We start from the raw sequence: 13,669 nt of genomic DNA, 5'->3' as shown, positions 1-13,669 counted from the left end.
TTCCCCCGACTGCATTCCTGGAGGGCCTACAAAACAATTTATGCTCAGCAACGGAGAAATAGGAGGAAAACAACCACCAGGGAAAACACCATACCTGGCCACCAGGGATGACGACACCGTCCAGCTCCCCCATCGCGGAAGACAGGGCAGCGCGGACATTCGCAAGCCAGCCCTGCACCACCTGCCACTTGCCCCACTCCTCGGCGTCGTCCAGCATGAAGAGGGGTCTCTGCGGGTCATCGCATAACCTCCAACGCAGGGTAGGCCCACCCCATGCCTTGGGAATGGGATTAACCGGGACAAGGGTGGGAGCCGCTCTGGCCGCCCCCAACACCACCGTCCCCGACGCCGCCGCCGAGGCAGATGCCACCGCCTCTGGCCCCGCCGGCCTCGACGACGGCCCCGGCACGTGCGCCGCCATCTCCGTCGCGGCGGCCGGAGCGGGCGTTCCCATTCCTGTTGCCGTCGCGGCCTCCGGCGTGGCCATTGGGGCAGAAGTCCCTGCCTCCGTCACGATCTCCGGGGCAGGCGTTCCCGACCCCGCCACCGCCAGCGTCTCCGTCGCAGTCGCTGGGGCAGGCGTCCCCGCCCCCGTCGTCTCCGTCACGGTCGCTGGGGCAACCGTCCCCATCTCCGCTGCCGCCGTCGGAGCCGCAGGCTCTTCCTCCGCCTCATCATCAAGGTCAATCACCTCCCCGATAGATGGGACCGCAGGGGCAACACCTTGTCCCACAGGGTCGGCCACGGAGGAAGAAGGCGGAGCAGGGGTCGGCCCCTACCCTGTGCCCGGCTGCGGCACCCTTCCTCCGGTTGCCGTTGTGGAGGCCGCCTCCGCGGTCTCCCCGACGCTGCCGCCGCTAGCCGCCGGCGGGGTCGCGGCTCGCCCTGCGGAGGCGGACGACACCCGTAGCGCCTTCTTCGGCGCCAGCGGACGACACCCGAGGGGCGCTGTGAAGCAACAGATAAAAAATGGCTTGACGCTAGGGAAGGAACAAGATGCATGAGGAATTTCCACTTACACTCCCTCAGCGTGGGGACGGTGGGCTCGTTTCGCCTCCGAGCCTGACGCCGACCCCGGAGCATCTGGCAGCGGCCGCTTGTCACTACCCCTCTGCTCTTGAGGCGTAGGCAGAGGGTCGGGGGTCGGCTCCGTCGACTCCCGAGGCGCACCCCGTGCCGACCCCTGGGGCGCGGCCCCAGAGCTTTGCGGGGTCAAGTCCTAGGCAGGCGGTCCGCTCGGCTCGTCCCCCGCGGTCGTTTGGGGGCACTGCTCCCGGATGACAAGCACGCCTGGCCGGGGGGCCAGGACAAACTCCTCCTCCTCTTCCTCCTCCTCATGTTCCTCCTCCTCCTCTTCATCATTGTCATCATCATCGTCCGACACGACATTGCCCCACCGCCGCCGTTGGAACTCCTTGGTGGCCTTCCTTTTCTTCCTCGCCGTCTCCTTGTCTTTGCGTCTCTTCTACTTCTCGGCGAGGAGGCGGTTCTGCTGCCACTGCTCAGCGTCCTCTGGCACCGGTGGGTGCGAGTCGATGACATTGGCCATGTGACCCTGCAGACACGAAAACTCCGCGTCAGAGCGACGAACCAAGAAACGCAGGAAAAAAAGAATGAGAGCACGAAGTCCTCACTAGCTCGACGAAATTCTCGTCCAGGCGCATCGAAGGGTGACCGGGCACCGGGTAATCGGCGTCCTTGTCATCCAGCGCTTCCCGGGCTCGCTGCCGGATCTCGGTGGTGGCAAGCGCACCCGTCGCAAGGACGGTGCCCTCGGTCGGCGCGCCGGGAGCCATCTCAGCGAGCGAGCGAACCCAGAGCATCAGCGACGCCACCCTCCGAGCGTGGTACGCCCCGATAACTCCGGCCCCGGTCAGCCCCTTTTCCGCTTCTTCTCCTTCTCCACCGGGCCGTACGACCATAGCTCCGGCGCCGCTTCGATGACGCGGCCGGTGAACGCTGGCAAGGGGAAGTTAGAGTAGTTTTTCACATAGAACCACTGTTGATGCCACCCCTTGTGGGATGCCATGGTCTTTATCGCCATATACTCCTTAGCGCGGTTCTGGCAGAGATGGATGGCGGCGCACCCAACCGGCACCGGGGTCGTCCGTTGCTGGCTCCCCTTCCTCTCGGTCTTCTGATATAGGCTGGCCACGAAGAAGTACTTCCAGAGCAAGAAGTTGGGCTCAATGCCCAAGAACCCCTTGCACAGCGCGACAAATGCCACGATGTGTTGGATCCCATTGGGATTGAGGTGCTGTAGCTCGAGCCCGTAGTAGTGCAGCAGCCCGCGGAAGAAATGGCTCGGCGGGGACGCGAACCCCCTCTCGTGAAAGTGCGCGAAGGAGACGACGTAGCCGTTGCCCAGGCTCGGCACATCTTCATTCCCGGGGAGGGGCGGGGCATTCTTTTGGGCAGCGATGCCGTCCGACTTTTATTTTATTTTGGCCCTTTTCGTGAAAATTTTTCATAAATAGGCCCATGGCGAAACCAATTCCAAAAATGGACCCTTAGCTTGGCGCCAGGATGGCTGGCGCCAAGGTATAACGTCTTGGCACCGCGCCTCCGACGTGGCGCCGGCCCTCTAACGTGGCACCAAGGCTTGGCGCCAAGATCTATGGCGCCAAGCCTTGGCGCCACCGTTGCTGGCGCCAAGCCTTGGCGCCATAGATCTTGGCGCCAAGCCTTGGTGCCACCGTTGCTGGCGCCAAGCCTTGGCGCCATAGATCTTGGCACCAAGCCTTGGCGCCAGCCTCCCTAGCGCCAAGCCTCCATACATAAACCGCCAGCCCTTCTTCCTGGCCGAGAGTTCCTCCTCATTCTTCTTCACTCTCTCGGGTTTTTACTCTCCCTACTTCGCCCTAGACTATGAATCAACATTGTAGCTTAGGAAACTTTCATTTGATCTGTGGATCCTGAAGAGCAAGGTATCCTCTCTCTCTCGTACCTTTTTTCACATCGATTCGCTATATATTTTTTGCATTTTTGAACATAGGGTTTCATGGAAATGTAGGATGCCGAGGCGTGGAAAAGCTAAGAAACTAAGGTAACCTTAGCGCACGTAGTTATGTTATATGCTCATTGTTGTGGATCAAATGAAAAAACCTTAATTGTAGGTTTATTGTTAAGTGCGTTTGATTCTTAGAACAAAATAAACTAATTTGTAGTTATGGCGCCAAGATGACCGGAAATGCCTTCGATCCATTGCCTCTGCCTAGTGGTGTTCCAGTGACTATGTGTTTTTGCGGCGATCCTTGCAAGGTAGCCAAGTTCGATGAACATGGCACGTATAGGCAGAGGTATTGGATGTGTTCCAACTTTGCGTTTGAACCTACACTTCATCAGTGCCGCATTAACATGTTGGTAAGGAATTGTTGTTGTCTTATAATTATTGAACATAATTTTTTTGTTTTATAACAATTGCATTTGTTGTAGACCCCTCCACCGCTATGTGATTTTGAGTAGTGGATTGACACTGAGATCAATCCTAAAGACAAGGAGTTTTTGGAGTATATGATGCGCTGGGATGCAGAGAGGAAGGAGGTGTACGATAAGAGGCTCAGAGGGGAGGCTGCGGAAAAGGAGCACAAGGAAGAGGAGGAAAGGAGGTGGGTTGCTGCGAACAGGGAGGAGAGGGAGAAGAAGCTTGAGCGTGCACGCCGAGCGAAAGCAGCGGTTGAGGAAAATCCCGATGCCTTAAGGAAGGGAAGTGGCCTCGTTGCACTCAGTAGTCATAATTAGGTTCTAGTTCTATGGTTTATTTATGAACAATATTTTCTACTATGAGACTTTTATTATGTTGTCATGTAATAATGCACTTTAAGTATGGAGACGCAAGTGGTAGACGACCTATGTTTATTTTGTGATGTAATGCACTTTGAAGTTGTACTCTAGTGAAATTTCCGCAGAAAATAAAAGGTGTACTTGTTAGCGAAATTTTGGCAGAATTTCCCCTACTTTTTGATGCAATCCATACAAATTTACGAGATGAATAGCGAACATAAATACAAAATAGCAACCACATAAGCATATGACACAAGCATATGATTCCAATTTCATACACCACCACACACGAACGGCTCCCACATACATTTAATTTTGTTTTCGTCTATATTGACTTTATACTACAACCAATTAGAATTAGAATATGATTCCAATTTCATGTACCACCACACACGAACTGGAATAACGCCGGGACTTTACGGTGACGGTCGAAATGAAAATTAACAGCAGAATTGGAGGATTTCTTCGGTACTTTAATATTACTAGCAGAAATGCCCGTGCGTTACTACGGGTCTTTACTTGCTCTCACGTTATTATTCGATTGTTCGTAATATGTTAGCTTCGCTTCACAATCACCATTCCACCATTCGCGAGCCCGGAAATATCTCCACATCTTCTATCTCCCCCAATCATGCCTTCGCCTCCCCCCCCAAAAAAAAACAGAGGTGAGGAAAAGTGAAGCCCTCGCCAATCACCAATTCATGGCATTCCAAGTAGAATAAAAGTATTTGCCAATCCTTGAACACCTATCCCAATTGGCCTGCGCCTTATATTTGACCTCCTTGCATTCTCAATGGGGATAATAACTAATATCAATGATTTTGTTGAGATTACATGTCACCGTCGAAGTAATCTGTTAAACATTATGTTCATATTATTCAAATTGGTAAGGCAGAATCGTACATCCACTTGAAATGTGAGGTAGACAAACCTCTGCTAGTTTATCAAAGTCGAAGTATCTATTTTTTTGACCCATTGCTACCAACAAGCTTAGCTGGATTGGACTCAATAGGAACACCCTGAAACATGTGCAAGTTAAGCTAATTACAACTAACAAACCAAATAATGGAAAAGACGTCGGCATGTACCTTTTCCCTCACAAAACGTGGTAAGGCAATTGATGCTAGATTGCATACGGTAGTTTCTTTAGGACTTGTGTATTCAATTATCTCAGTACACAAATTGGAAGACTTAATTGTGCCAAGATTTTGTTGGTTACTTTTTCTGTTGCAACTATCCTGCATATCATAAACTTTTTAGAGCCAGATCTTCACGTTTTTCAGTAAAAAAGGGCATATGTGATAAAAGAATGGCATATTTAGAGGCAGAACAATTGCACCCTTATGATTTGAACAATTGTGTCCTTATGAATTTAATACCTTATAAAACATATACGGTGTTCCAGTTTCTATCTGTGCCTTCAGAGTATCAAACCAGAGGGCCTGTGCTGCAACCACTTTCTTTGCCTTGCCCTGAAATCACATAGCTGGGTTATTATATATCTTTGGTCACCTTGAAAAAATTGTATATACAGGTGCAGCATCAAGCTTACCTCTCTTTCATATTTATCGTACTGATTCTGAAACTCATCTCCCCAGCAATCGCAATCGGCCAAACCTGGAGCTTCATTGGGACAAAAGTGACCACAGTTCATTGCATTGTACCCTTTCCATGAACAGATCAGGAACCCACGGAGCATAGAAAAGATCCCTTGCACGATTCTCCTCCTATAAATATCACATAAAAAAACTTTTCACAGGTGAGGCAATCTAATGTAATAGCATGCCAAGCGCTTATAGTGCAATTCTTATACAGTGTGCTACGAAGACAGTAATCAATTGTCAAAATGTATTCAATCGCAGCTGGCAATTTTCAAGAATGTGTGCTATTGTTCAAGAGCTTTTACCTTTCCATGGTTCTTTCTTATATCAAGAAACTCAAAGATATCAAGATGCCAAGGCTCCATATAAACAGCAAATGCACCTAACGAAAGGTATTTGTAAGAAATCCTCAGCAATCGTGTAAATAGGACCAGGCTGACTTACTGGTGTTACCTACCTTTTCTCTTGCCTCCACCTTGATCAACATAACGGGCAGTATCATTACACGTAGCATAGGAACAGTTCCATTAGAAGTACCATTTGTTCCTCGAATATAGCTCCCAGTAGCTCGAATGTTGTGAATTGAGACACCAATTCCTCCAGCGCATTTGCTTATCGCAGCACATTCCAAGAGAGTATCATAAATTCCCTCAATACTATCATATTTCATGCAGATAAGGAAGCAGCTACTTAGCTGCACAACATTAAATAGAAGGATGAGATTAAATGCACAAGTTAACAGTCCACACTCCACACTGAACACGTTTTTGATTGAAGGTGGCACTGCAATACCTGGGGCCTTGGAGTGCCAGCATTGAAAAGGGTCGGGGAAGCATGAGTGAACCAGCGCTGAGACATCATGTGGTATGTTCTGACAGCCGATTCAATATCATCCTTATGTATGCCAACAGAAACTCTCATCAACAAATGCTGCAGCCTTTCCGCGACCTTTCCACCAGGTTTCAACAGATAAGACCTCTCAAGTGTCTTAAAACCAAAATAATCATAGTTGAAATCTCGGTCATATTTTATCTCATTGTCCAAGCGAGCAGCATTCTGAAGTGATACAGAAGTCAAAAGTTGAGTGCTTAGTTCCATGAGTCAGACTATAAGAAAAGAGGAGTTAGTCAGAAATAAAACAAACTAAGTACACAGATGCACCAGTGTAAATTACAACCACAAATAGTATTTCATCTATATTTCATTGTTTTTTTGCATAAAATTAAGCACCAAAAGAACCATATCAGATCATAATTACAGCATTCCAATGATAAGCTATCGCAGAAAGTTTAAACAGTAAAACACACAAACTATCGAAATGGCAAGAAAGATGATACATGTTTTTTGCTCTAATAAATTGTTGGACCCTTAGCCCATGCATCACACCTTCATTATGATCTCGTAGACATCATCGGCAATCATGGGAGCCATCAAGCCAGACCTCTCATCGCAATGCACATACAAAACCTTTATCCTTCATACAGAGATTAATAGAACCAATCACGACACATATAATCAAACTCTCCTCCTAGACTAGAAAAGAAAAATGAAGTCATTGCACGTCTCTGAGAAGGACTTCATGGTGTTCTTGTGCAGGTTGGAGACAACAATCCTCCCTGCCAGCTTCACAGAGCAAAGGAGGAAAAGGCAAAAGTAGTCAATAATTATCCAATCGAGTTGCTCTAGCAGCAGAGCAAAAAAATCTCGCAGACGATTGAATTATGGAGTGAGCAAATCAGTCATCGATGCGTAGTCGAGGTGCGAGGCGGTCATGGCGGTGGTGGTCTCGTCGGCGAGCTTGCTGATCTGGCTGGTGATGACACCCTTGTAGACGCCGGCGCAGACCTTCTGTGCGACGAGGTGGGAAGGAGGAGGCGGTGTGGAGACCTAGTAGGAGAGGAAGGTCGACGTGTGCACGCGTGGAGGAGGACTGGATCTCGGAGAGAGCTGCGGATCCGAGGAAAGAAGGGTTTGTCTTCAGGGAGCACATTGTGGCGATCTCCACCACCCCCACCGCCCCACAAATACGGACCTCCACAACTGCAGAAGGAGGCGCCGCCTCAACCACCACGGGGCTACAGGCCTCCACCCCTGCAGCAGCATGCGACTCCGCCACCGCCGCCAAGCGCCCGGCCGACCTCGCCGCCGAGGCCGCGCGGGGTAGCGGCGGGGCGCCCTGCTCCGACTGCCGCCCGCGCCCAATCCCCTCCTGCACTTCTCTGTTGTGGAGAAAGGAGAAGCCTTTTTCCCTTAAACCCCTCCCTTCCCTCTTTTTCCCACCCAAGCCCCCAATCTGTTAGCATTTGGACTGCGGGTTGATTACTAAAAAGTTAAGAGGCTTTTTTGCAAAATAATCACGACGGTTGTAAGAACCATCCGCTCTTTAATACTAGGTATAGATATAGATAATATATATAAAGAATGTCATACTTTTACGATATTTGAGGATAAAAAACACACATTTTTCGAAAAGAAAGAAAACGTGCTTTCAGGCTGCCTCCCTGACGTGGGCCGTGGCTCGTTATGCCTGTTGGGCCACCCAACCGAGTCGTCTCGCCCGATTGGGGTCCGCCCAACATTGCGCTGATTCCTCCCCCAACCTTCCTCCTCCTACCCTCCCCGCCGGCCGCCGCCGCAGCCCGCGCCCAGCGTGCCGCCAGCCCGCCACCCAGATCCGGCGAGCCATCCTTGCCCCTCTACCCACCTCTCTTCCCCCTCTCATCGTCGTCTTCCTCAATCCCTTTCCGCGGGTTTCGCTCCAGCTGGATTTCGACTGACCGCTCCGTCAGCTGGTAAGGACGCCCTGGCGTGATTGATGTGAATTGTTCCTTGTCTTCCGTAATCTGTTCCCTTCCGCGAGCCCTCGAATCCAAAACCTTCATACCGCGCAGTTTGTTGCGGTTTCCGTGTGCTGCGTCGCGGAGTGCTAATTATTCGGTCTATTTCCAGAAATTTTGACCAAGGTTTTTCTAGGGTTTAGCTGGTACTCGTCCATTCCTGCCCTAACTGCGTGATTTGATCTCAGTTTCCTATGCAATTTCTACTCAGGGTACGGGCCTCAGGATGCAATCTTTGCTCCGGAATGTCTGCAGAGCCGAAAACCGTGGGGCTGCTGCGAGGCTCCTAGAATTTGCCGCTCCTGTAGCCACGCAACCGGCGGCTGCCCAGTCATCCTCGGCCATCCAGTACCTCAGGCCTTACGGGTTCAGCCGTCCAACCGGGGTAGGATTCTTGTTAGAGACACGCTATGCCCTGTTGTTCTAATTTGTACATATCCTTTCTATGGGATCAATTTCTCTGTGTGCAGAGTCAGACCATTCCCCGTGATGTTATTCCTGCCGCCTCTGCTTTCTGCACGAGAGCTCTCACGATGAGAGGTTTCTCCATGGTGGGAAATGCTGAGGTTGCTTCAGACGAGGATGATTCCAGCTCTCCTGCGGTTGAGCACCCCCCACGCATCAAGTTCAAGAGGCTAGATAAGACTGCCAGGCACATTATGAATGTAAGCTTTGTGTTACTCACTTGCAGGAACTAGTAACATCCATTGACAGTAATGTTACCACATAAGCATAAAGCATCTCATTAGTATTCGTTGTTTGATTTTGCAGATCTTGAACAAAGAGGCAGTTGAAAAGGTCCGCTCTGAGAGGGAGGTTCCTGATGTACAGCCTGGATGTATCATTCAAATGAGATTGGTATAGCAATGTGCATTCCTGCTTTAGTGCTATTTGAACATGTTTGTGGTACTGATCCTGTGGATTAAACAGCAAGTTCCTGAGAACAAACGGCGCGAGTCTACATTGAAAGGGATTGTGATAGGAAGACGTAATGCTGGGATCCATACAACTTTCAGATTGCGTAGATTAGTAGCTGGTGTCGGAGTCGAGTCCGTCTTTCCACTGTAAGTGAAACCAAACATGTGCTCCTCTACTCCATTTCTAAACTGTGGTTGATATACTTCCTGATTCTGTAATATCCTTGTGCTGCCAAAATTAACTACTTGTTCATTCAAATCTGAGAATCATTCAACAAACAGTAAATGCCATGTTTTCAGTGGGCTTTGACCCCTCCCCTCTCCTCCCCTCTGTTAGGCTGACAGAAAGGAAGTTCTTATTCTTTATTTGTGCATAGCCTTAAAATTTTTTGTTACATACCTGGATAAATTAAGGCCAGTGAATTATATATGTGTAATTCCTGCATGCGAAAGACAGTTGGATGTTTACAAAACTGGGAAAACTGTACCAAGATTGTCAGGTCCTCAGGTTTGGTGTCATTCTGGTATTTGCTTCTTAATGTTCGTCATAGTTTCTCATTGACTGGTGAGAATAAAGGAAGTAAGGAGCTAGCTTCCTTCTGTCCTTCTTTGTTATGAATCTGTGAATACTATGTTCTGAACCATGCAATGATGCATATATTTAGTTATGTCTCTTAAGTGAATGATTGTCTAGCACAGAGCAGTAGGCACATATTCCTTTGGCCATCTTGCAAATTGATGGACATAACAGCTTGTGCCCTGTTAGCATCCTATTACAAAAGGAGTCTGTAGTTTCATAAACAAGCCATCCAGTTATATTCAAACCTCAATTATTCGGACTTCATAGCATCATCTTTCTTCGCTCTATGGTTGCTGCAGAAAAATACGTTGGAAGAATGATATAAGTAGTACCCCCTCTGGTTACAGATAACTGTTGTTTAGGACAGCGGCAAGCTTACTAGGACCATTGATGAATAGCATTAAATGTATGCAAACACAGTATAGTTATACTTTTCTGAAACTATTTTTGAAGACAAATCAAGTCATACTATTTTCAAAAGTTCATTTGAATTATTTAAAGAGATATTGACATCCAACATTTAAACGAGTTGACTGCACATAACCCAAATTGTCGGTTATTTGTGACTGGAGGGAGTAGTTTCTATGCCTTTTCTTCATTTGTTCACAGGATCTATGTGCTTCAATTTTAATATTTAGAATAAGCATTAGTTGAAGACAAATGTGAAATATTACATTCTCATGCAGCTTTGCCAGCATATGCGATACTAGATCCTCTTGTGCTTGTACCAAAATTACATTTTTTGTAGTTTGAAGGGCAACCTGGCTTTCTTACATTTCATAGTTTAAAGGCAACCCTGCCTTTGTTATGTTTCGTTGTTTGAATGTCTACCTGCCTTTCACTTAAATATCTATCAACTATTTTGTTTGGACTATTCTCTTGATGCAACTTTTCTTTTTCATTCAGCTACTCGCCAAACATCAAAGAAATCAAGATCTTGGACAGGAAGAACGTCAGGAGAGCTAAGCTGTATTACCTGAGAGACAGGATGAATGCACTTAGAAAATGAGACATTCTTGTTTCTAGGATTGTCCTTTGGATTTGCATGTTTTGTGTAGATGCAAGAATTGCAGTTTGAGAATCACGCTGTTTACCCAGTTTTGAAAGGCACCGGTTGTAGTTCCCATGCTTGGTTTCAAGCAGCAAGTGCTAGTAGAGATATCGCTTTGTGATTCAGAATTAACATGTGGATCGGTCCTTTCTGAGTTGCAGATGCTACTGTGGCCTCAGTGTAGAAATAATCTTGCCCAGATCCCAAGCTTCACTTTCTTCAAGTGTAATTTCTGTGAATTTTTTAGTTCCAAATGGACCTGTGTTTCACCAGAAAAAATTCTAGTTCAAAAAATGTCTGTGATGACTATAATTTCCCCAAAGAGTGCTTTTTTTTTCTCGTTTATTTCTTTGAAGACTGACTAAAAAGGGCAGCTGCTGCACAAGAGTCCATATAAGAATCTAGGGTGTTTCCTAAGAAGTCTAGATGTGTAGTAGATCAAAGGATTTCTTTTCTTCCATTGTGCTCGAACTGTATGGTTGTAGTTCACTTAGCTCTGAAACTGATAGTATAGTACTAATAGACAAGGTTCTTGCTCTCAAGTTCTCTATCATTTTGTAACAGCTCCACCTCTGCTAAGGACTTGGATTTGTACTCCGTGGCACGTTCAGAATCGTTGAATTGATCGGTTCAGTTCTCTTGAAAACGAATGGTACGAAGTCTTTTAGATGAAGAAAATTTCTGACGACTAACGCTAGCGCTAGCTAACCAAAACTTCATTGCCGACTTCGCCGATGCTTTTTTTCGGAGGTAAAAAAATGGACCGGCCTTGCGTTTCAAATTTGTGATGCTGCTTCTGGTCTAATCCCTTGGTCTTTATATGGCATAGCACCAGTCTGACTCGTGCACAAGCTATTCCTGCCCAAATTCTTAGGTGTGGTCATTTTTCTTCTCCTCTAAAATTCATACACCGCATAATTCTTGTGTGCAGCTGCCTAAAAGGGAACAAGAGTTCTCCCAATCCGGATTCATTTTTTTAAATGTTTCAAGCGTCATGTTTTGAGATGTGGGTTTATTTGGAGAAGAGCTATGATTACATAATTTCTGTTCTCAAACAAAGATTCTTCAAATCGAAGTTTTTCTAGGGCATTAGAGTATGGCCGCAAGCCCGCAACAACAGTACCATGATTCAGAAAAGGTGAAACTGAATAGAGAGAACCCAAGCATCAGCCGCATGCTGCACTATAGCTCAGCAGCAACAGCTGGTTGGTTCTGCATTGGATCGGAGCCCACTATATATCATTAGGATAAGTAGTGGTAGAATCTAAGCCGCGCCCCAAAAGTCTTCTCCTATCATCTTATGCTTTTATCAGCCCAAAAAGATGTAATGGATTCTCTCTCACGCATATGTTGTAGCCTAGTCCAATACGCCGGCAACGGGAAAAATGGTTGGCGGGCTGCAAAATGCGTCAAACGCCTGTCCTTGTTGGTGACATGGCAAGGGTAAAGCTATATAAGTTTGACTTCATCTGACCAACCTTTGGTTCACTATCACAGTTACAGCAACGCCCAAAATTGTATACTTCCTCAGTTTTTTAAATTGGTAACGCTAAAAAAAATCGGACGGCTCGGCATATGTTCCGATAGTTAAGCATCGATGTTGCAACTATTATTTCCACATATTTCATAGCTTGCATGAAACATAGTATTCATGTTGCGACGGGAATTTTCTATCGTAGTCATTTTTCTTGCATATTTTTCAATATTGCAACTGTAGATTTTCGATGTTGCAGATGTTTTGTTTTGATGTTGCAATGGAGCATCTGATGGGAAAATTCCCATCGGACGTCCGGGCGCTAGCAGTGCTGTTTTGAAATATATTGAAAGACGCCATATATTTATTTATTAAGTAAACTTTGCTGCTATCAGTCGGGCATCACACCTAGTTCTGGAAGCTCATGTATTTCGGTCAGTAAATTTTGAGCTATGGATTAAGTTGGACCATATAAAAAATAATACAATCGACTACTTTTTGAAAGTCCTGTTCCACTGAAAATTTTTAAACCATTATGAATTTACTGCATTTACACCATTTCCACAAAAGGTGGAACCAAATATAAAGTGAACTTGAGCTTCAGCCGACAACGCTAGCTCAGCAGCAACAGGTGGTTGGCATTGGTTCTACTGCATTATTTGAGCTTTAGCGGCCACTATCATTAGGATAAAACGGTAGAATCTAGCCTTAAAAGTTTTCTTTATCATCTCACACTTTTATTAGACAATCACGGAAGTATCACCGAATTATTTATGCAAGACATGATTATGGCTCACCGAGTTCATTAAGCCGCTGATGGGAAAAAAGGTGGCGTGCCTTATGAATAAAAAGAGGCCAACACTCGCCAATTGCTGGTAATCTGGCAGAAGCTCAGTAAACAACATCCAACTTTATTCCATTCAGATTTGTTTGGTACGGCCGGTAGAATAACGATACAATAGGTTAAATGGAGTCGTTTATCTTAATTAAAAATTTTCAAATTCCTAGAGAAAGGACTAATGACACAACTATTTTTTATTTTATCTGATTTATCTTAATTGTAAAATGTCCTATAGAAACCACTCCTTCCAAAGAAGTTCTTGCTTAGCGTAGAAGGTGTTCGATCTGTTATCATTTTACTCTGCTCGCTTAACTAAAGTTAGGCAAGTTATTAAGTTTTGTTAATGCTGCATCTTTTTCGAGTATTTGTCTAGAACATGCAAGAGCGCGCTTTAGAATGTACTCTCAAATAATCTCGTCAAAGATATTCTAGGTGATAATGTAATGCTCAGGCCTATGTGTTAGATACGTCACTGTGTTTTATTATTTGGTACTACATATCTGCATAACAGTGTGCATATATTCTCCCAGCAGGGTGAGGCTCTTTCGGCGTGGAGGATGATGAGAAACTAGTACCCCCTGTTTG

General features: G+C 46.4%; 1 protein-coding gene and 1 pseudogene across 1 annotated transcript; one reads left to right on the top strand and one right to left on the bottom strand.

Moving 5' to 3' along the window:
• Positions 1-4,482: 4,482 nt before the first annotated feature.
• On the bottom strand, positions 4,483-8,070 carry LOC117844163 (ribonucleoside-diphosphate reductase large subunit-like; annotated as a pseudogene).
• On the top strand, positions 7,934-10,998 carry LOC117846439 (large ribosomal subunit protein bL19c). The gene is made up of 6 exons (XM_034727599.2): positions 7,934-8,176; positions 8,433-8,606; positions 8,692-8,886; positions 8,993-9,079; positions 9,152-9,285; positions 10,625-10,998. The coding sequence occupies exons 2-6, from the start codon at positions 8,448-8,450 to the stop codon at positions 10,725-10,727; spliced, it is 678 nt and encodes a 225-aa protein (XP_034583490.1). The 5' UTR covers positions 7,934-8,176; positions 8,433-8,447; the 3' UTR covers positions 10,728-10,998.
• The last annotated feature ends 2,671 nt before the right edge of the window (positions 10,999-13,669 follow it).

The sequence above is a fragment of the Setaria viridis genome, chromosome 2 (assembly GCF_005286985.2).
Source record: "Setaria viridis chromosome 2, Setaria_viridis_v4.0, whole genome shotgun sequence".
NCBI lineage: Eukaryota > Viridiplantae > Streptophyta > Magnoliopsida > Poales > Poaceae > Setaria > Setaria viridis.
This window is presented reverse-complemented; position numbering and strand designations above follow the sequence as displayed.

Bases quoted from the DNA above. Each gene is read 5' to 3' on its own strand.
- LOC117846439 (XM_034727599.2), top strand. From the start codon at position 8,448: ATGCAATCTTTGCTCCGGAATGTCTGCAGAGCCGAAAACCGTGGGGCT. The intron at 8,887-8,992 runs GTAAGCTTTGTG...TTGATTTTGCAG, and splicing joins CTGCCAGGCACATTATGAAT to ATCTTGAACAAAGAGGCAGT. The intron at 9,080-9,151 runs GTATAGCAATGT...TGGATTAAACAG, and splicing joins GTATCATTCAAATGAGATTG to CAAGTTCCTGAGAACAAACG.